Consider the following 24,538-nt stretch of genomic DNA (forward strand, 5'->3'; position numbering starts at 1 on the left):
TGCAAGAAGTTACTGTGGCCAAGTTCAAAAAGGGTGTTGCCTGTGTTCTCCTCTAGGATTTTGATGGAATCTTGTCTCACATTTAGATCTCTCATCCATTTTGAGTTTATCTTTGTGTATGGTGAAAGAGAGTGGTCCAGTTTCATTCTTCTGCATGTGGATGTCCAATTTCCCCAGCACCATTTATGGAAGAGACTGTCTTTCTTCCAATGGATAGTCTTTCCTCCTTTATCGAATATTAGATGACCGTACATTTCAGGGTCCACTTCTGGGTTCTCTATTCTGTTCCATTGATCTATGTGTCTGTTTTTGTGCCAGTACCACACTGTCTTGATGACCACAGCTTTGTAATACAACCTGAAATCTGGCATTGTGATGCCCCCAGCTAAGGTTTTCTTTTTTAAAATTCCCCTGGCTATTCGGGGTCTTTTCTGATTCCACACAAATCTTAAAATAATTTGTTCTAACTCTCTGAAGAAAGTCCATGGTATTTTGATAGGGATTGCATTAAACGTATAAATTGCCCTGGGTAACATTGACATTTTTACAATATTAATTCTGCCAATCCATGAGCATGGAATATTTTTCCATCTCTTTGTGTCTTCCTCAATTTCTTTCAGAAGTGTTCTATAGTTTTTAGGGTATAGATCTTTTACCTCTTTGGTTAGGTTTATTCCTAGGTATCTTATGCTTTTGGGTGCAATTGTAAATGGGATTGACTCCTCAATTTCTCTTTCTTCAGTCTCATTGTTAGTGTATAGAAATGCCATTGATTTCTGGGCATTGATTTTGTATCCTGCCACGCTACCAAATTGCTGTATGAGTTCTAGCAATCTGGGGGTGGAGGCTTTTGGGTTTTCTATGTAGAGTATCATGTCATCGGCGAAGAGGGAGAGTTTGACTTCTTCTTTGCCAATTTGAATGCCTTTTATGTCTTTTTGTTGTCTGATTGCTGAGGCGAGGACCTAGTCTTTCCTCCTTGATTGAATAACAGTTGACCATAAAGTTGAGGGTCCACTTCTGGATTCTCTATTCTGTTCCATTGATCTATGTGTCTGTTTTTGTGTCAGGACCACACTGTCTTGATGACCACAGCTTTGTAGTACAACCTGAAATCTGGCATTGTGATGTCCCCAGCTATGGTTTTCTTTTTTAAAATTCCCCTGGCTATTCGGGGTCTTTTCTGATTCCCCACAAATCTTAAAATAATTTGTTCCAACTCTCTGAAGAAAGTCCATGTTATTTTGATAGGGATTGCATTAAACATGTAAATTGCCCTGGGTAACATTGATATTTTCACGATATTAATTCTTCCAATCCATGAGCATGGAATATTTTTCCATCTCCCACCATTTGCTTCGACGTGGATGGAACTGGAGGGTATTATGCTGAGTGAAATAAGTCCACGGAGAAGGACAAACATTATATGGTCTCATTCATTTGGGGAATATAAAAAATAGTGAAAGGAAATAAAGGGGAAAGGAGAAAAAATAAGTGGGAAATATCAAAAAGGGAGACAGAACATGAAAGACTCCTAACTCTGGGAAATGAACTAGGGTTGATGGAAGGGGAGGGGGGCAGGGGGTGGGGATGACTGTGTGGCAGACACTGAGGTGGGCACTTGACGGGATGAGCACTGGATGTTATTCTGTATGTTGACAAATTAAACACCAATAAAAAATAAAGTTATTAAAATAAAAGACAAAGATTGAGTTAAAAAAAATAATCCCAGTTAGACAGGCATCAAAAATAAATATTTTTGCTTAAGTTTTACTAAGTAGATGAAATACTCTACTAAAAATGAACTATATTAATGAAAGTGTAAAAAAGGCCACAGAGAAATTCAAAGATAAGTACATTGGTAAATTTGAACATCATATAGTCACAGTGTGATCTACACAAAGTAATCTAGAATTTTGAAGTAATCCTTCTTTATAATGTGTAAATATGGAATTTAAGTTTGGAGTTGCTTATATAGTCAGAGGACATGCAAATTAGACCCTCCCTCCACTCATTAAACCATCCCAGCAAGGACCCTGCAGCCTGGAGAGGATCCCCAGCTCAGGATTCTCAGGTGACCCCGATCCAGGATCAGGACAGAATACAGACAACTCACCATGAAGTTAGTGCTCAGCTGGGTTTTCCTTGTCGCGATTTTTAAAGGTAATTCATGGAGAACAAGAGACTTTGAGTATGTGAGTGGAGGTGAGTGAGAGAAACCGGGGATGTGGGACAGTGTCCTGACCAGGATGTCTTGTGTCTGCAGGTGTCCAGGGTGAGGTGCAGCTGGTGGAGTCTGGGGGAAACCTGGTGAAGCCTGGTGGGTCCCTGAGACTCTCCTGTGTGGCTTCTGGATTCACCTTCAGTAGCTACCACATGGGCTGGGTCCGCCAGGCTCCAGGGAAGGGGCTGCAGTGGGTCGCATGGATTAGGTATGATGGAGGTAGCACAAGCTACGCAGACGCTGTGAAGGGCCGATTCACCATCTCCAGAGACAACGCCAAGAACACGCTGTATCTGCAGATGAACAGCTTGAGAGCCGAGGACACGGCCGTGTATTACTGTGCGAGGGACACAGTGAGGCGACCTCAGTGTGAGCCCAGAAACAAACCTCCGTGTAGAAGGGCATTGGGACCACCAGGGGGTGCACACTCCTCATCACTTCTGTCTTGAAGGCCCAGGAGCAGGTGCAGATGGAGGTTCTGGGCAGGTTTCCTGTCGGGGTCTGGGTTTCCTGTCCATGGAGCAATTTCCCCCAGGGAGACTCTCTGGACACATGATTCTGTGTTTACCTATTCCATTTGGATTTCTTTTTTTTTTTTTTAGGAAGCAACTATTGATATATGGAGATAGCACACATATGCTTAGACTTGATTACACTTGGGACTAAATATGAAATAATTACAAATATATCCATGTTGAGAATGATGAATATGAGGTCAACCAGTAAAAGTAGCCAAAATCCAAGTAGAGAGAAACGATCTGAAATATTGGAAAATGAGTAAAGTGATATCATGAAAACAGCAAAAAGCATGAAATAGAAGACACCTGAGGTCTTACCCAGACTCTCAGCTCGAAGCTGTCCTCTACTCAAGGTCATCAGCTGGTTCCAAAGGTCATGTGTGCACACAGTTCACACATGGACCATAATCTTCTATTGGATCCCTGAGGATCCTCAGGGTGAGGAGCTGGATTGGAAGACTTTCCATCTGGAGGGAATAACTCATGGATCCTTCAGGTGTTGATATTGCTCAATCTGTGTGACCTCTACCATCCCCACGTTGAATCATAAGCCCATGTAATGAGGGGAGCATGTGGGGCTTTATGGGAACACTCAGGTCAGGAGGTGCAGTGTCATGTCTGGATAAGGCCCCTTATATGCCAGGACAGGGAAACCTCCATTCTCTTGTCCCCACGTGAGGGAATAATTGAAAGTATATGATAAAATATGAGCTCTCTCCAGACACATCTGCCTGCAGCTGGAACTCAGGCTTCCCAGACTCCAGAACTGTGGGAATGAGTGTCTGTTTTTTAATCCACCCAGTCCATGTATGTTGTTCCAGCAGTTGGCACAGGAAAAGACACTAGTGACACGTGGACCCCATTCACTGATGCTATGGTTTTTTCCTGCTGCATTTGTCATGAAAAGTCCCTGATAACTTCCATCCATGAGGTAAAGGGTGGATTACTCACATGTTCACTCCTGCAGAGAGGAGGAACCTGTGGACAATCCTAGGCCTCTGTGTGAACAAGACCCAGTGGACACACAGAGTGAGAACCTTTACAGGCAGTCAGGGGGCTGGGAGATTGTGGAACTTTAGTGTAATGATGGTGATTTATCAACCTTTCCAGGGAAAGGGGATTTGCTGACCCTGTGGGACCTGAGTCTGAGCATCATCTTCCAGATGCTGATAGAATGATGGCTGTGAGGGTCATGAGAGCAGTTTGCTTGATGCTTTCCAGACTCCTTTCTTGTCTGAGTCCTTTGTGAGTTTAACTATATAATTCCTTGGAGATGGTCTACTTTTGTTAAATCTCATGTGAGTATCTGTACTTCTTGGATGTTGATGTCTGTGTAATTTGTGATTAGGGAGCTTTTCACTTACTATTTCATGGAATAAATAATCTGCCCCTTTTTCTCTCTGCCCTCCTAGGTCTTCTATTTTAGGAATGTTATTGTTTCAAAATTTGTTGATATTTGAAAATTTTCATCTTTGGTTGTTTAACTTTGTTTCAGCTTTTTCTCAGTCGTTATTTTTTTTTAATTTTATCTTCCCTAATGCTGACTTACACCTCCATTTCTTAAATGCTGACTTACACCTCCATTTCTTACATCATCATTTTATGAAATCCATTTTGGGTAGCATCTTGATTATATTACTTTTAATTTGGCCAGAATCAATTATAGCTCAATTATCTCAGCAGAAATGGAACCTCTATTGTCTTCTATCTTTTCTTCAAGTCCACCTTCTACTCTTTATATCATTGTTTTACATTCCAGTTTAGATATCTTTCTGTTACCTGTATTGACTAAAACAGTGATCAAGAGGTTTTCCTCTGCAAAAATTCTCAACTAGCCAATATTATCCAACAGTACTTTAAGAAAATTATTCACCATGAACAAGTAGGATTTATCCCTGGGACACAAGGATGGTTCAACACTCGTAAAACAATCAATGTGATTCATCATATCAGCAAGAGAAAAACCAAGAACCATATGATCCTCTCATTAGATGCAGAGAATGCATTTGACAAAATACAGCATCCATTCCTGATCAAAACTCTTCAGAGTATAGGTATAGAGGGAACATCCCTCAACATCTTAAAAGCCATCTATGAAAAACCCACAGGAAATATCATTCTCAATGGGGAAGCACTGGGAGCCTTTCCCCTAAGATCAGGAACAAGACAGGGATGTCCACGCTCACCACTGCTATTCAACATAGTACTGGAAGTCCTAGCCTCAGCAATCAGACAACAAAAAGACATTAAAGGCATTCAAATTGACAAAGAAGAAGTAAAACTCTCTGTCGTTGCAGTGACATGATACTCTACATAGAAAACCCAAACGCCTCCACCCCAAGATTACTAGAACTCATACAGCAATTTGGTAGCATGGCAGGATACAAAATCGATGCCCAGAAATCTGAGGCATTTCTATACACTAACAATGAGGCTGAAGAAAGAGAAATTAAGGAATCAATCCCATTTACAATTGCACCAAAAAGCATAATATAACTAGGAATAAATCTAACCAAAGAGGTAAAGGATCTTTACCATAAAAACTATAGAACACTTCTGAAAGAAATTGAGGAAGACACAAAGAGATGGAAAAATATTCCATGCTCATGGATTGGCAGAATTCATATTGTGAAAATGTCAATGTTACCCAGGGCAATTTACACGTTTAATACAATCCCTATCAAAATACCATGGACTTTCTTCAGAGAGTTAGAACAAATTATTATAAGATTTGTGTGGAATCAGAAAAGACCCCGAATAGTCAGGGAATTAAAAAAAAACATACCTGGGGGCATCACAATGCCAGATTTCAGGTTGTACTACAAAGCTGTCATCATCAAGACAGTGTGGTACTGGCACAAAACCAGACACATACATCAATGGAACAGAATAGAGAATCCAGAAGTTGGCCCTCAACTCTATGGTCAACTAATATTTGACAAAGGAGGAAAGACTATCCACTGGAAGAAAGTCTTTTCAATAAATGGTGCTGGAAAAATTGGACATCCACATGCAGAAGAATGAAACTGGACCACTCTCTTTTATCATACACAAAGATAAACTCAAAATGGATGAAAGATCTAAATGTGAGACAAGATTCCATCAAAATCCTAGAGGAGAACACAAGGCAACACCCTTTTTGAACTCGGCCACAGTAACTTCTTGCAAGATACATCCACAAAGGCAAAAGAAACAAAAGCAAAAATGAACTATTGGGACTTCATCAAGATAAGAAGCTTTTGCACAGCAAAGGATACAGTCAACAAAACTAAAAGACAACCTACAGAATGGGAGAAGATATTTGCAAATGACATATCAGATAAAGGGCTAGTTTCCAAAATCTATAAAGAACTTATTAAACTCAACACCAAAGAAACAAACAATCCAATCATGAAATGGGCAAAAGACATGAAGAGAAATCTCACAGAGGAAGACATGGACATGGCCAACAAGCACATGAGAAAATACTCTGCATCACTTGCCATCAGGGAAATACAAATCAAAACCACAATGAGATACCACCTCACACCAGTGAGAATGGGGAAAATTAACAAGGCAGGAAACAACAAATGTTAGAGAGGATGCAGAGAAAAGGGAACCCTCTTACACTATTGGTGGGAATGTGAACTGGTGCAGCCACTCTGGAAAACTGTGTGGAGGTTCCTCAAAGAGTTAAAAATAGACCTGCCCTACGACCCAGCAATTGCACTGTTGGGGATTTACCCCAAAGATTCAGATGCAATGAAACGTCGGGACACCTGTACCCCGATGTTTCTAGCAGCAATGGCCACAATAGCCAAACTGTGGAAGGAGCTTCGGTGTCCATCGAAAGATGAATGGATAAAGAAGATGTGGTTTATGTATACAATGGAATATTACTCAGCAATTAGAAACGACAAATACCCACCATTTGCTTCAACGTGGATGGAACTGGAGGGTATTATGCTGAGTGAAATAAGTCAATCGGAGAAGGACAAACAGTGTATGTTCTCATTCATTTGGGGAATATGAATAATAGTGAAAGGGAATATAAAGGAAGGGAAAAGAAATGTTGGGAAATATCAGGAAGGGAGACAGAACATAAAGACTCCTAACTCGGGGAAACGAACTAGGGGTGGTGGAAGGGGAGGAGGGCGGGTGTTGGAGGGGAATGGGTGACGGGCACTGAGGTGGACACTTGACGGGATGAGCACTGGGTGTTTTTCTGTATGTTGGTAAATTAAACACCAATAAAAGTTAATTAAAGAAAAAAAAATAAAATAAAATTACCACTTAAAAAAAAAAAAAACCCAGAGTCAATATCATCCTCAACAGGGAAAAATTGAGAGCATTTTCCATGAGGTCAGGAACACGACAGAGATGTTCACTCATCACTCTTCAATATAGTACTAGAAGTCTTCGTCTCAGCAATCAGACAATGAAAAGAAGTAAACTGTATCCAAATCAGCAAAGAAAAAGTCAAAATTCCACGCTTCACAGATGACATGATACTTTATGTAGAAACCCCAAAAGATTCCAACAAAAACCTGCTAGAACACAGGAATTCAGTAAGTCAAAGCATATAAAATTAATACATGGAAATCAGTGGCATTCCTATTCACTAAAAACGAAAAAGTAGAAAAAAAATCAAGGAATGAATTCCACTTATAATTTCACCAAAAAGCACCAGGCAAGAAGGAACAAATCTAACCAGGGAGAAAAAGTATGTGTAATCTGAAAACTAAGGAAGAAATTGAAGAAAACACAAAGAAATGGAAAAATATTCTATCATCATGGATTAGAAGAACAAATATTGACAAAATATCTGTGCTACCCAAATCTACAGTCAATGCAAACCCTGTCAAAGTACTACCACTATTTTTCTCAGAACTGGAATAAACAATCGTGTAATGTATGAAACCAGCAAAGACCCTGAATAGGCAAAGGGATGTTGAGAAGAAAAACAATCAGGAGACATCACAATGCCTGACATCAAGCTGTATTACAAAACTGTGATCTTCAAGACAGTGTGGTACTGGCACAGAAACAGACTCATGGATCAAAGGATAAGAAGAGAGAATCCAGAAATGGACCACCAACTCCATGTACCCCAGACGATTTTGGTGTTAACACTATTCCTCTTTCAGATCCTATGGGGTCCCTCCTGTGACTACAGGATGCTGGATTGGAAGGCGTTCCATAGCAGCCAAGTTCTGTTTCTGGGATGGGCACAGGAGATGTGGGTCTCAAATAATTTCTGCTCAGTGTCTTCTTGCTCTCCTCCAGCAGGAGCACTGGTGGGGGCTTTATGTGATAGGTTCCCATCCTACAGGGGAGGGATGCATGAGCATGGGATCGGTTTAATGATGTCGTCTTGGACAACTTCACACTATAATACCGTCAGCATATGAGATGTCAAGGTACCTATTACATATTCAGGCTGAACCTCGTGATCCTTTGTTTGTCACTTTTGTGCCAGGGTCTGGGGCTTCCTTTCCATCAAATATTTAACCCAGGGAGACTCTCTGGACACAGGATTCTATGTTGACCTATTCAGGGTTTACCTACAAATATACTTGTAATGGGAAGAGAAATACACTAAACTACACATATGAAACATTCACATGCATTGCTTATTCCTGTCCCTAAATACAAAAACATTATCAATATCCTGATGCTCATCAACTTATGCTTCACAGGAGACAAACTGACTTGGTGTGCATCACAGGATCACCCAGATCAACCAGCAAGCATGCTACAAGGAGCAAAAAGTGCATGCAGGACACGAGGCTACAGAGGCATTAACAATTCAAGAAACAGGAAAGTCCTCTGGTGGGGTCAGTATCTTGGACCATGATCACAGCATCAATGTCAGTGATCTTTGTATTGGATATACACATTTATAAGGATGTCGTGTCTTTTCTCATCTCTTATTTAGGTGTTCATATTGAAACCAGTTTTCTGATATGAGAATTTGCTACTGCAGAATTCTTGGATGACCCCTAGCAAGAAAAAAGTTTATCCACTAACTCAATTTCAATCTAGAGGTGTTGGATTGAAAATGATCCTCTTAACAGCAGAGAAAGATGATATCATGCACTAAGGTCAAGAACATGACACGAATGTCCACTCTCAAAAAAGTTCTTCAATATAGCACTGGAAGTCCTTGACTCAGCAATCAGGCAAGAAGAAATAAAAGTTTGGAAATCAAGAAAAAATAAGTCAAAATTTCACTCTCCACATATGACAAGGTACTCCACATAGAAAACACAAAGGATTCCAGGAAAACATTTTATATCTGAGTCAGCAATTCAGCAAAGTAGCAGGATATACATTCAATGCCCAGAAGTCAGGTACATTTTACACTAACAATGATAGAGTACAAAGAGAAACCCAGGATTCCATGGCATTTATAATTGCAACAACAAAACAAAAATAATTAACAGTGAATCAAATCAAAGAGGTAAAGGATGTGTACACTGAGAATTCAAGAACACTTAGGTTGGAAATTGAGGAAGACACAAAGGAATGAAAAACATTCCATGCTCAAGAATTAGACAAAGTGGAGGGGGAGGTGGGCAGGGGGTGGGGGTGACTGGGTGACAGGCACTGAGGGGGTACTTGATGGGATGAGCACTGGGTGTTCTTCTATATGTTGTCAAATTGAACACCAATAAAACGTCAATTTATTATATATATATATATATATATATATATATATATATATATATATATATTCTTAAATGTCTATGCTACCCAAGGAAATCTACATAGTTAATGTAATCTCTATCAAAATACCATCATTTTTCAGACACGTAGAAAAAGAATCTTAAAATTTGAATTGAAGCTGAAAAGACCATAAATACCAATGGGATGGTGCAAAAGAAAATCAAAGCAGGCGGCATTACAATGCCTGATGTCAAGCTGTATTACAAAACTGTGATAATCCAAACTGTGTGGCACTGGTGCAAAACAAACATATAGATCAATAGAACAGAGTAGAGAACCCAGATATGGGCCCTCAAATGTATGGTCAATAAACTTCGACAGAATAGGAAAGAATATCCCCTGGGAAAATTAAACAGTCTCAAAGAAAATTGGCATGGGGAAAATTGAACAGCTCCTGCAGAAGAATTAAACTGGACCATTGTCTTATACCAGACAAAAAGATAAAGTCAAATGGTTAAAAGATATAAATGTCAGACAACAATCCATCAAAATCATTGTGAGGAGAAGAAAGAAAAGACTGTCTTTCTTCCAGTGGAAAATCTTTCCTACTTTATCGAATGTTAGTTGACCATAAAGTTGAGGGTCCACTTCTGGATTCTCTATTCTGTTCCACTGATCTATGTGTCTGTTTTTGTGCCAGTACCACACTGTCTTGATGACCACAGCTTCGTAGTACAACCTGAAATCTGGCATTGTGATGCCCCCAGCTATGCTTTTCTTTTTTAAAATTCCCCTGGCTATTTGGGGTCTTTTCTGATTCCACACAAATCTTAAAATAATTCGTTCTGACTCTCTGAAGAAAATCCATGGTATTTTGATAGGGATTGCATTAAACATGTAAATTTCCCTGGGTAACATTGACATTTTCACAATATTAATTCTGCCAATCCATGAACATGGAATATTTTGCAAGATACATCCACGAATGCAAAAGAAACAAAAGCAAAAATGAACTATTGGGACTTCATCAAGATAAGAAGCTTATGCACAGCGAAGGTTACAGTCAACAAAACTAAAAGGCAACCTACAGAATGGGAGAAGATATTTGCAAACGACATATCAGATAAAGGGCTAGTTTCTGAGATCTATAAAGGACTTATTAAACTCAGGAGCAAAGAGACAAACAATCCAATCATGAAATGGGCAAAAGACATGAAGAGAAATCTCACAGAGGAAGACATAGATATGGCCAACAAGAAAATGCTCTGCATCACTTGCCATCAGGGAAATACAAATCAAAACCACAATGAGATATCACCTCACACCAGTCAGAATGGGGAAAATTAACAAGGCAGGAAACCGCAAATGTTGGAGAGGATGCAGAGAAAAGGGAACCCTCTTACACTGTTGGTGAGAATGGGAAATGGTGCAGCCACTCTGGAAAACTCTGTGGAGGTTCCTCAAAGAGGTAAAAATAGACCTGCCCTACGACCCAGCAATTGCACTGTTGGGGATTTACCCCAAAGATTCAGATGCAGTGAAACGTCGGGACACCTGCACCCCGATGTTTCTAGCAGCAATGGCCACAATAGCCAAACTGTGGAAGGAGCCTCGGTGTCCATTGAAAGATGATGGATAAAGAAGCTGTGGTTTATGTATACAATGGAATATTCCTCAGCCATTAGAAACGACAAATACCCACCATTTGCTTCAACGTGGATGGAACTGGAGGGTATCATGCTGAGTGAAATAAGTCAATTGGAGAAGGACAAACAGTGTATGTTCTCATTCATTTGGGGAATATAAATAATAGTGAAAGGGAATATAAAGGAAGGGAAAAGAAATGTTGGGAAATATCAGGAAGGGAGACAGAACATAAAGACTCCTAACTCGGGGAAACGAACTAGGGGTGGTGGAAGGGGAGGAGGGCGGGTGTTGGAGGGGAATGGGTGACGGGCACTGAGGTGGACACTTGACGGGATGAGCACTGGGTGTTTTTCTGTATGTTGGTAAATTGAACACCAATAAAAATTAATTTAAAAAAACACAAAGATACAGATGCAGTGAAATGCCAGGACACCTGCACCCCAATGTTTCTAGGAGTAATGTCCACAATAGCCAAACTGTGGAAGGAGCCTCGGTGTCCATTGAAAGATGAATGGATAAAGAAGATGTGGTTTATGTATACAATAGAATATGAATAATAGTGAAAGGGAATATAAAGGAAGGGAAAAGAAATGTTGGGAAATATCAGGAAGGGAGACAGAACATAAAGACTCCTAACTCGGGGAAACGAACTGGGGGTGGTGGAAGGGGAGGAGGGCGGGTGTTGGAGGGGAATGGGTGACGGGCACTGAGGTGGACACTTGACGGGATGAGCACTGGGTGTTTTTCTGTATGTTGGTAAATTAAACACCAATAAAAGTTAATTAAAAAAAAAATAAAAAATAAATAAAAAATAAAAAATAAAAAAAAATAAAAAAAAAAAAAGAATATTCCTCAGCCAATAGAAATGACAAATACCCACCATTTGCTTCAACGTGGATGGAACTGGAGGGTATTATGCTGAGTGAAATAAGTCAATCGGAGAAGGACAAACAGTGTATGTTCTCATTCATTTGGGGAATATAAATAATAGTGAAAGGGAATAGAGGGGAAGGGAGAAGAAATGGGTAGGAAATATCAGAAAGGGAGACAGAACATGGAAGACTCCTAACTCTGGGAAAAGAACTAGGGTTAGTGGAAGGGGAGGATGGTGGGGGGTGGGGATAACTGGGGGGTGGACACTGAGGGGGGCACTTGATTGGATGAGCACTGGGTGTTATTCTGTATGTTGGCAAATTGAACACCAATAAAAAATAAATTTATTAAAAAAAGAAAGATGAATTGATATACATACAAAGGGTTTATATATACAAAAGGATATTTCTCAGTCATCAGAAAGGATGAATAGCTACCATTTCCACCAACATGTATGAAACTAAATGGTCTTATGCCAAGTGAAATGAGCCAATCGGGGAAGGACAATCATCAAGGTTTCACTCTTACGTGGAATATAAGACATAGTGAAAGGGATCATAGGGAACAAGGAAAACTGAGTGGGGATAATTTGGAGAGGAAGGCAAACCATGAGAGACTCCTATCTCAGGGACTCATACAAAAGGTTGCAGAAGGGGAGGTGGGTGGTGGGACATGGTGCCTAGGTGCTGGGCACTAAGGAAGGCATGTGATGAGATGAGCATTTGGTGTTACTATATGTTGGCAAATTGAACTTAAATAAGATATTGAATAAATAATTGAAAAATAAATTATTAAAGAGAGGGATTATGAGCAATAACATGCCAACAAATTCAGCAATCTGGAAGAAATTGATGTCTTCCTATAAATGTAGAAACAACCCAATCTGAAACAGGAATGAATTTAAAAGCTGTACAGAATCAAAACCAGTAAATGAAAATCAAACATATTTAAAAGTCTTCTAACAATCAAAAGTCCAGGGACACATGGCTGCCCATGGGAATGTAACAAGCATTGGAATAGAATTAATACATATCCTGAAAATATTCCAAAAAATAGAAATTAAAGGAAACTTCCAAACTCATTTTCTGCAGGCAGCATTACCTTGACTTCAAAAGCAGACAAATATCAAACTTAAAAGGAGAACTATATAATAATATCCTTGATGTATATGGATGCAAAATTCTCACCAAGATCCTAACCAACAGGATCCAACAGTTCATTAAAAGGATAATTCACCATGACCAAATGGAATTAATTTATGGTATGTAACGGTGGTTCAGCAACTGCAAATCAAATGATGGGATTTGAGTCATTAATAAAAGAATGGATAAGGACCATTTTATCCTCTCAACTGAAGCCCAAAAAGCTTGGTCAAAAGAGATTATACTTTCTTGATAAAAAAATAAAACTCTTGCTGTGTAGAGATAGGGAGACATACTCAACATCATAAAAGCCATCTACACAGACACATGGAGAATGTCATCCTAAACAGGGGAAAGTTGAGAGCTTTTCCCCTAAGATCAGGAACAGGACAGGGATGTCCACCATCACCGCCGTTCTTTACCATCGTGCTAGTAGCCCTAGCCTCAACAATCAGACAACAAAGAGAAGTAACAGTCATCCAAATCAGCAAAGAAACAATCAAATGTTCACTCTTCACACACAAGATACTTTAAGTTCAAATCCCAAAAATTCCTTTGAAAAAATTGCTAGAACTGATACTAGAACTCAGCAAAATTGGAGTATGTAAAATCAATACAAGGAAGTCAGTGGATTTTCTATACAGTGCAAATGAAACAGAAAAAAGAAAATCAAGGACAGGATGCAATTTATAAGTGCACCAGAAATCATCAGGTAATGAAAAATCCTAACCAAAGAAGGATGGACTTATAGTCTAAACATTCCATAAAACTTATGAAAGACAGTAAGGAATACACAAGTAGATAGAAAATATTTATTCTTATATATTAGAAGAATAAGTATTGATAAAATATCTATGCTATCAAGAGCCAGTTACACACTCAAAGCCATCTGTATAAAAATATCACCAGCATTTTTCACAGAGTGGGAGCAAATAATCTGAAAATTTTTAAGGACCCACAAAGACCTCAAATGGTGAGAGCAATCCTGAAAAGGTAAAGCAAAGCTAGAGATATCCTGATTCTGCTTGTCAAGATAAATTACAACATTGTGATCATCAGGACAGTATGGCACGGGCACAAATACAGACATATAGATAAATAGAAAAGTTTGAGAACCTAGAAATGGACCCTGAACTCTGTGGTCAAAAATTCTTGACAAAGAAGGAAATAATATCCAATGGAAAAAAAAGAAAGTGTCTTCAACAAATGCCATTGGGAATACAGGAGACCCACATGCAGAAGAATGAAAGGGGACACTTTTCTGACATCATTCAAAACAATGGACTCAAAGTTGATGAAGGATCTAAATGTGAGTCAGGAAACCATCAGAATCCTCAGGCGAAAGAAGTCAGGGGGGGTGAATGGGTGATGGGATGCCCGTCACCCATTGATGGGATGAGCACTGGGTGTTATTCTGTATGTTGGCAAATTGAACACAAATAAATAGCAATTAAATATATTATTAAAAAAAGAAAAAAGAATAATCTTCAGGTGAACACAAGCAGCACCTTTTCTACCTCGGCTGCAACCATTTCCAGACGTGTCTCCAGAGGCAAGGGAAAGAAAAGGAAAATGAACTATGGGGACTTCATCAAGGAAAGAGCATTTTCACAGCAAAGGAATCACTCAAAGTAATTAAAAGACAACCTACAGAATGGGAGAAGATATTTGGAAATGTCTTATCAGACTAAAGGCTCAAATTCAAATCTACAATGAGAATTGGGCAGAAGTTGTGAACAGACTTCCTGTCCTGTCCAGAGATCCTGCATCACACCATATATTAGGGATCTCCGAATGCAAAACGATATTCATTTGCTCTCCTAGATATGCTATATATCAAACAAAATATTAGAACAAAGAATCTGACAGAAAAGAGGGAAAACATTCATGCCAAAGATTACCATACAAATTAAGCAATAATAAAAGATATTAAAATCAGTCAACAAGAAGTTAAATGATTTGTTTGCATATACACAGTCAAAGAGGAAAATCAATGCAAAAACACAAGTAATTAATGAGCTCACGGAAATTCAGGATATAAAATCAACATAGACAAAAAAGCTAATTTCTACACACTAACAAATTTTCTGTATAAAATTTACAAAACAATTCCCTTTAAACTGGTATCAAAAATAAATATTTATGATTAAATTTTATTAAGGAGAAAAATGCTCTTTAAAAGTGACCTATATTAATAAAAACATTTATTTTATTTTTTTAAGATTTTATTTACTCATGAGACATACAGAGCAGGAGAGAGAGGCAGAGACACAGGCAGAGGGAGAAGCAAGCTCCATGCAGAGAGCCCGATGTGGGACTCGATCCCGGATCTCCAGGATCACGCCCTGGGCTGCAGGCAGCGCTAAACCCCTGCGCCACCCAGGCTGCCCAATAAAAACTTTTTAAAAGGCACAGAAAGGCAAAGATAAATACACTGATGAATTAGAACATCATAAATCCACCGTGCCACCAAAAGAAAGTCATCTAGGGTTAGGAAGTAATGTTTGTATATAACTTGTAAAGAATTGAATTCTAAGTCTGGAGCTGACTATATAGTCAAAGAACATGCAAATAAGGCTCTCTCTCCACTGATTAAACCAGCCCAGCCCTGACCCTGCAGCTGGGAGAGCAGCCCCAGTTCCAGGATCCCCAGGTGACCCCATTCAGGGTTCACAACACAACACAGACAAACAACCATGGAGTCTGTGCTTGGCTTGGTTTTCCTTCTCACTATTCTAAAAGGTAATTCATGGAGAAGAGAGACCTTGAGTACGTGAGTGGAGGTGAGTGAGAGAAACAGGGGATGTGGGACAATTTCCTGACCAGGATGTCTTGTGTCTGCAGGTGTCCAGGGTGAGGTGCAGCTGGTGGAGTCTGGGGGAGACCTGGTGAAGCCTGGAGGGTCCCTGAGACTCTCCTGTGTGGCCTCTGGATTCACCTTCAGTAGCTACTACATGAGCTGGGTCCGCCAGGCTCCAGGGAAGGGGCTGCAGTGGGTCGCATACATTAGCAGTGATGGAAGGAGCACAAGCTACGCAGACGCTGTGAAGGGCCGATTCACCATCTCCAGAGACAACGCCAAGAACACGCTGTATCTGCAGATGAACAGCCTGAGAGCCGAGGACACGGCTGTGTATTACTGTGCGAAGGGACACAATGAGGGGACCTCAGTGTGAGCCCAGACACAAACCTCCCTGCAGAAGCGGATTAAGACCATTAGGGGGTGCACACTCCTCACCACTTCTGTCTTGAAGGCCCAGTAGCAGGTGCAGATGGAGGTTCTGGGCAGGCTTCCTGTCAGGGTCTGGGCTTCCTCTCCAAGGAGCATTTTCCCCAGGGAGTCTCTCTGAACACTTGATTATGTGTTTAACTATTCAGTCTCTTTCTTAGAGACTTAGGCACTCAACTATAGCACCTGCACTTACTTATACTTAACGTTTCCTGACCCAAAATATTAATCAATTACAAATAACTCCATTCAAGTCATCTGAACATTTTCATGAGTCCTAGTGGCACTCACTGTGGATCACAAGTCCCCAAGCTAACATCTTGTCTTCCACATCACAGTATAGAGGAATATCTGATCAACACAAGGGAATAGAGACATTCTACAAAAATGTTAATAACGGCCTCAGTGTGAGAGAAATTCTCAGCATGACATGGTAGGGAGGTGGACTCAGAGGTCACACATACACACACAATCACAAGAGTATAATCTTTTATCACCTTCACCTTCATGTCTGATGAGAGCCAGGCAGGCCTCTCATCATATAAATGCTTGAATGGTGACAGGGAAGAACACTGGCTCAGGGTGTGTGTTGTGGGTCAGTGGTAGGGACGGGTTCCTGCTCCACAAGGGGCTTGTGTGGAGTCAGTGTCCCAACTGCTTCAAAAGAGGGAAGTAGGGAAGCCTGGGTAGATCAGCGTTTTAGCTCCGCCTTTGGCCCAGGGTGTGATCCTGGAGACATGGGATCCAGTCCCTCGTTGGGCTCCCTGCATGGAGCCTGCTCCTCCTTTTCTCTGTGTCTCTGCCTCTCTCTCTATGTGTGTCTCTCATCAATAAATAAATAAAATATTTAAAAGAAGAGGGAACTCCTGGGTTATTGTTTGCTTTCTTATTCTTTTGGTGGAGCAGAAGAATGAGGAAGAAATATCAGGGAGCTAGCAGGCAATAAAGATTGGACCTGGTGTGAGGAATAATTTCACTAAAGGAGCATCAAACTGGGAGGACAAAGGAGAGACATGGTCATTCTCAGTAGACAAATGTCTTAATCACAGGGAAAGGAGTAGAATAATATTTGGAAGCAGCATGAATCATAAAATGATAATACAAATAGGCCAAGATCCTACCCAGGTCTCAGATGGAAGCTGTCCTCTCCCCAAGGTCACCAGCTGGTTCTGAAGATCATGTGTACATGGTGTGCTCAGAGACCAGAAGCTCCTACTGGATCCATGAGGTCCTCAGGGTGAGCAGGTGGATTGGAGGACCTTCCATCTGCAGGGAATAAATCATGGATCCTTCATGTGCTGATGTCAGCTCACTGTGCGTGACATCTGCCATCCCCATGTTGGAACCTAAGGCCCATGAGTTGGGGGAAGGAGGTGGCTTCAGGAGGTGCAGCCCCATGATTGGATCAGGACCCTTATACACCAGGACTGGGAAAGCTCCCTGTGCCATGGCCCCATGTGAGGTGACGGGAAAAGAACAGGCTAGGACGTGGTTGCTCTCCAGACACGACATTGGCCTGCACCTGGACCTCAGAAGTCCCAGAGTCCAGAACTTTGAGAATGAGTGTCTGTGGTTTATTCCGCCCTTCCCATGTACGATGTTCCAGCAGGGGGCGCATGCTAATCTCAATTTTTTTCTTTGTTTAAATTGAATTTACCAACATTTACTATACAATCAGTGCTCATCACATTATGTGCCCACCTTAACTCCCATTACCCAGTAACCCCATCCCCACCCCCTCCCTTCCAGCGACCCTCATTTTTTTTCCCAGAGTTAAGTGTCTCTCATGATTTGTCTCCCTCTATAGTATTGCCCCACTAAGTTTCACTCCTTCCCTTATGGTCTCTTTCAATATTTCCTATATTCCACACATGAGTCAGACCATACCATTGCCTTTCTGTGATTGATTTATTACTCTCAATATAATAACTCCAGTTCCATCCATGTTGAAAGAAATGTTATTTCATGTTATTCATCATGTCTGATGGCGGTGTAATATCCCACTCTATATATAAGCCACAACTTTTTGTATATTTTTTATTGGAGTTAGATTTGCCAAAGTATATTATGACACCCAGTGCTCAACCCCTCAAGTGTGCCCCTCAGTGCCCATCATCCAGTCACCCCAATCCCCCGCCCACCTCACCTTCCACTAACCCTTGTTAATTTTCCAGAGTTAGGAGTCTCATGTTTTGTCTCCCTCACTGATATTTCCCATTCATTTTCTCTACTTTCCCCTTTATTACTTTTCACTATTTTTTATTTTCCCCGTATGAATGAAACTGTATAATGATTGTCCTTCTCTGATTTACTTACTTCACTTGTCATAAACCCTCCAGTTCCATCCACATTGAAGGAATGGTGGGTATTCATCATTTCTAATGGCTAAGTAATATTCCATTGTATGCATAAACCACATCATCTTTATCCATTCATCTTTTGATGGACACTGAGGCTCCTTCCACAGTTTAGCTATTGTGGACATTGCTGCTAGAAACATTGGGGTGCAGGTGTCCCACTGTTTCACCAAACTCATCTGTCCCACCAACTTACCTATATAACTTTCAAATCATCCTGAAAATCTACAAATTCTACCTGAGATTTAAAGAGAGAATAGCTGAAATGCTACAGAGAGAAGAGTTTGAGCTTCTAAAAGTAGGAAGGCAGAAAAAATAAAGATTAAAAAACAGGGAAGCCTGGGTGGCTCAGCAATTTAGTGCTGCCTTCAGCCTAGAGTATGATCCTGGAGACCCGGGATCAAGTCCCATGTCGGGCTCCCTGAATAGAGCCTGCTTCTCCTTCTTCCTGTGTCTCTGCCTCCCTCTCTCTCTCTCTCTCTGTGTGTGTGTGTCTCTCATGAATGAATAAATAAAATTTAAAAAAATAAAAATAAAAAAGAATCAGTGGGGGAGGGCCTCCTGTGAGGAAGTAGGCTAAAGCCAGGTGGAGAAAGCCTCCAGGAAAGCCCAGTCCTGGAGAAGCAGAAGCCTCAAAAATCCACACCGGAGTCTTCCCGGACAGAAAGGCACTTAGCAGGGAACTTGGACAGAACCACAGGAGGGGCTGTGGAGCACCCAGGATCCGGGGGTCACTAACAGAGGAAGTGTGCTCCAGGGGACAGTGAGCCACAAACTGTGGGCCAATCTCTGTAAAGACCTGGAGTGTGAGCCTGGTGGCACCTTGGGAGCAGCTGAGGCAGTGGCTCCAGAGGGACTGGGCTGTGCCCTGCTGCCTTTGGGAGCCTCGCCCTGGGAGTGCAACTCCAGCAGCACAGATCCCAGACCCAAGGGCACCAGGTGGACAAAGCCCAGGATCCTTCCATCCCCCTGGGATGGGGGGAGGTGGGGAGGGCACAGGACAGCGAGACTCTCCTGCCACCAGATGCCCCAAACAGTGCAGATAGTGGCCCTGATGCTGGAGCATCCAAGCCAGTGTGGACTGGGACATTGGGGTACTTACTGCGAGAGCTGACTCCAGGGCTGGAAGGCTTGCTGTCACCACTGTTGTTGTTCCTCCTAGTGTCATCTTGTACCTGGGACTGAGCAGGGGCCTCACAGGATAAACAGCTCCCACTGAGCCCTGCACCTGGCAGGGGGTGGGGCAGCTCCCCCACGTGCACACACCTGAGAATCAGCGCAGCAGGCCTCTCCCACAGGAGACCAGCTGGAAAGACAGGGTAAGAGCAAGTTCTTGGCTGAGCAGCGCTGGAAAGCTCCAGGGGGAGTCAAGGGATTTACAGTGTATAGAATCAGAGGACTCCCCTTGTTTTTTTGTTTTTGTTTTTGTTTTTGTTTTTTGTTTTGCCTTGTTTTCTTTTTTTTCTTCCTTTTTCCAGTAAAACACGTTTTTAGACACACTGCACTGAGAAAAATTACTAGAAGAAAGGACTCACCACAAAAGAAAGAAGCAGAAACAGTCCTCTTTCCCACAGAGTAACAGAATTTGGGTAACAATTTTATGTCAAAAACAAATTCAGAGGAACAATTATAAATATACTGATGACTCTGAGAAAAAGCATAAAAGAATCGAGATTTCAGGGGATCCCTGGGTGGCGCAGTGGTTTGGCACCTGCCTTTGGCCCAGGGCACGATCCTGGAAACCCAGGATTGAATCCCACATCAGGCTTCCGGTGCATGGAGCCTGCTTCTCTCTCTGCCTATCTCTCTCTGCCTCCCTCTCTCTCTGTGACTATCATAAAATTAAAAAAAATAAAATAAAATATTTAAAAAAAAGAATCGAGATTTCATGACTGCATAATTTACATCTAATCAGGTCGAAATTAAAAATCAATTAAATGAGATGCAATCCAAACTGCAGGTTCTAACGATGAGGGTTACTGAGTAAGAAGAACGAGTGAGTGACACAGAAGACAAGTTGATGGCAAGGAAGGAAGCTGAGGAAAAAAGAGAAAAACAATGAAAACACCATCAGGAAAGGTTAAGGGAAATAAATGACAGAGAAAAAAATCTACGTATAATAGGGGTTCCAGAGGGAGCCAAGAGGGACAGAGGACCAGAACGCATATTTGAACAAATCATACATGAGAACCTCCCTAACTTGGAGAGGAAAACAAGCATTCAGATCCAGGAGATAGAGAGATGCCCCATAAAAATTAAAAAAAAATCAATACCTTGAAACCTAACAGTGAAACTTAGAAATTCCAAAGATAAAGAGAAGATCCTTAAAGAAGCAGGAGACAAGAGATCCCTAAATTATATTGGGAGAAATATTAGATTAACAGCAGACCTTTACATGAAGACCTGGCCGGCCAGAAAGGGCTAGCAGGATGTATTCAGGGTCCTAAATGAGAAGAACCTTCAGCCAACAATACTTTATCCTACAAAGCTCTCATTCAGAATAGAAGGAGAAATAAGGAGCTTCCAAGATAGGCAGAAACTGAAAGAATATGTGACCACCAAATGAGCTCTGCAAGGAATATCACGGGGGACTCTGTAAAAGAAAGAGGAAGTCCAAGGAAACAATCCACAAAAGCAGGGACTGAATAGGTATCATGATGACTATAAAAATTCATATCTTTCAATAGTAACTCTGAACGTGAATGGGCTAAATGATCCCATCAAAAAACACAGGGTTTCACACCAGATAACAAAGCAAGACTCCTCTATTTGCTGTCTACAAGAGACTCATTTGAGACCTAAGAATGCCTACAGCCTGAAAATTAAGGGTTGGAGAACCTCTTACCATTCAAATGGTCCTCAAAAGAAAGCAGGGGTAGCCATTCTTATATTGGATAAATTAAAGTTTATCCCAAAGACTGTAGTATGAGATGAAGAGGGACACTATATCATATTTAAAGGATCTATCCAACAAGAGGACCTAAGAATCATGAATATTTATGCCCCGAATGTGGGAGCTGCCAAGTATATCAATTAATTAATAACTAAAGTAAGACATACTTAGATAATAATACACTTATACTTAGAAAATTGAACACAGGGAGGGGCAAGATGGCGGAGGAGTAGGGTCTCCAGGTCACCTGTCCTCAGCAAATTACCTAGAAAACCATCCAATCATCCTGAAAACCTACGAATTCGGCCTGAGATTTAAAGAGAGACCAGCTGGAACGCTACAGTGAGAAGAGTTCGCGCTTCTATCAAGGTAGGAAGACGGGGAAAAAGAAATAAAGAAACAAAAGGCCTCCAAGGGGGAGGGGCCCCGCGAGGAGCCGGGCTGAGGCCGGGGCGAGTGTCCCCAGGACAGGAGAGCCCCGTCCCGGAGGAGCAGGAGCTGCACCGACCTTCCCCGCGGAAAGGGGCTCCCCGGGAATTGGAGCAGGATCCCCAGAAAGGCGGGGACGCCCTCGGGCTCCCTGGGACACTAACAGAGGAACTGCACCCCGGGAGATGCGCCGAGCTCCCTAAGGGCTGCAGCGCTCGGCGGGACCCGGAGCAGCTCGGAGGGGCTCGGGCGGCGGCTCCGCGGAGGGGGCTGCGGGGCACCGGGAACAGCTCAGCGGCGGCTCGGGCAGAGGAAGAAGCTCCGCGCGGAGGGGGCTGCGCGGCTCCGGGAACAGCTCGGAGGGGCTCGGGCGGCGGCTCCGCGGAGGGGGCTGCGCGGCTCCGGGAACAGCTCAGCGGCGGCGGCTCGGGCGGAGGAAAAAGCTCCGCGCGGAGGGGGCTGCGCGGCTCCGGGAACAGCTCGGAGGGGCTCGGGCGGCGGCTCCACGGAGGGGGCTGCGCGGCTCCGGGAACAGCTCAGCGGCGGCGGCTCGCGCAGAGGAAGAAGCTCCGCGCGGAGGGGGCTGCGCGGCTCCGGGAACAGCTCGGAGAGGCTCGGGCGGCGGCTCCGCGGAGGGGGCTGCACCGCCGGGAGCGCGAATCCAACAGCGCAGGCCCCGGAGCACAGGGCGCCGGGACACAGCCCAGGATCCGGCCTCCCCCGGGACAGGCAGAGGCCGGGAGGGCCCAGGACAGCAAGGACGCTCCTGCCTGGAACTGAGCAGATCAGCGGCCCCGCCCCGGAGCCCCCAGGCCCTGCAGAAGGAGAGCCCCGGAGCTACTGCGGGGGCTGGATCCAGGGTCCCAGAGCTGCCCCCGCCACTGTGGCTTCCTCCCGGGGCCTCACGGGGTGAACAACCCCCACCGAGCCCTGCACCAGGCAGGGGCAGAGCAGCTCCCCCAAGTGCTAACACCTGAGAATCAGCACAGCAGGCCCCTCCCCCAGAAGACCAGCGAGAGGGACCAGTTCCAAGGGAAATCAAGGGACTTAAACTACACAGAATCGGAAGATACTCCCCCGTGGTTTTTTTTGTTTTTTGTTTTTTTGTTTTTGTTTTTGTTTTTTTTTTTTGTTTTGTTTTGTTTTGTGCTTTTTTTTTTTCTCTCTCTTTCTTCTTGATTTCTGATTGCTTCCCCCACCCCCCCTTTTTTCTTTTTTCTCCTTTCTTTTTCTTTCTTTTTCTTCTCTTTTTCCCCTATTTTTTTCTTCTTTCTCTTTTTTCTTTTTCTCTTTTCTTTCCTTCTCTCTCTTTTTCTCCTTTTCCCAATACAACTTGTTTTTGGCCACTCTGCACTGAGCAAAATGACTAGAAGGAAAACCCCTCAAAAAAAAGAATCAGAAACAGCCCACTCTCCCACAGAGTTACAAAATATGGATTACAATTCAATGTCAGAAAGCCAATTCAGAAGCACTATTTTACAGCTACTGGTGGCTCTAGAAAAAACCATAAAGGACTCAAGAGACTTCATGACTGCAGAATTTAGATCCAATCAGGCAGAAATTAAAAATCAATTAAATGAGATGCAATCCAAGCTAGAAGTCCTAACGACGAGGCTTGACGAGGTGGAAGAACGAGTGAGTGACATAGAAGACAAGTTGATGGCAAAGAGGGAAACTGAGGAAAAAAGAGACAGGCAATTAAAAGACCATGAGGATAGATTAAGGGAAATAAATGATAGCCTGAGGAAGAAAAACCTACGTTTAATTGGGGTTCCTGAGGGCGCGGAAAGGGACAGAGGGCCAGAATATGTATTTGAACAAATCCTAGCTGAAAACTTTCCAAATCTGGGAAGGGAAACAGGCATTCAGATCCAGGAAATAGAGAGATCCCCCCCTAAAATCAACAAAAACCGTTCAACACCTCGACATTTAATAGTGAAGCTTGCAAATTCCAAAGATAAGGAGAAGATCCTTAAAGCAGCAAGAGAAAAAAAGTCCCTGACTTTTATGGGGAGGAATATTAGGGTAACAGCAGACCTCTCCACAGAGACCTGGCAGGCCAGAAAGGGCTGGCAGGATATATTCAGGGTCCTAAATGAAAAGAACATGCAACCAAGAATACTTTACCCAGCAAGGCTTTCATTCAAAATGGAAGGAGAGATAAAGAGCTTCCAAGACAGGCAGGAACTGAAAGAATATGTAACCTCCAAACCAGCTCTGCAAGAAATTTTAAGGGGGACTCTTAAAATTCCCCTTTAAGAAGAAGTTCAGTGGAACAATCCACAAAAACAAGGACTGAATAGATATGATGACACTAAACTCATATCTATCAATAGTAACTCTGAATGTGAACGGGCTTAATGACCCCATCAAAAGGCGCAGGGTTTCAGACTGGATAAAAAAGCAGGACCCATCTATTTGCTGTCTACAAGAGACTCATTTTAGACAGAAGGACACCTACAACCTGAAAATAAAAGGTTGGAGAACCATTTACCATTCAAATGGTCCTCAAAAGAAAGCAGGGGTTGCCATCCTTATATCAGATAAATTAAAATTTACCCCGAAGACTATAGTGAGA

The 24,538-nt window shown here is 42.3% G+C and overlaps 2 gene segments (V, D, J or C); both read left to right on the forward strand.

Moving 5' to 3' along the window:
• Positions 1–2,045: 2,045 nt before the first annotated feature.
• LOC121493302 lies at positions 2,046–2,673 on the forward strand. The segment is given in 2 exon segments: positions 2,046–2,163; positions 2,267–2,673. Coding segments are annotated over 2 exon segments (453 nt in total).
• A 12,962-nt stretch (positions 2,674–15,635) lies between these two features.
• LOC121492976 overlaps positions 15,636–24,538 on the forward strand; it is a 287,174-nt gene continuing 278,271 nt past the window's right edge. The window contains 3 exon segments of the C gene segment in view: positions 15,636–15,794; positions 15,897–16,201; positions 17,425–17,432. Of these exon segments, the coding sequence occupies positions 15,749–15,794; positions 15,897–16,201; positions 17,425–17,432 (359 nt within the window).

Source organism: Vulpes lagopus, chromosome 6 (genome assembly GCF_018345385.1).
Source record: "Vulpes lagopus strain Blue_001 chromosome 6, ASM1834538v1, whole genome shotgun sequence".
Lineage (NCBI taxonomy): Eukaryota > Metazoa > Chordata > Mammalia > Carnivora > Canidae > Vulpes > Vulpes lagopus.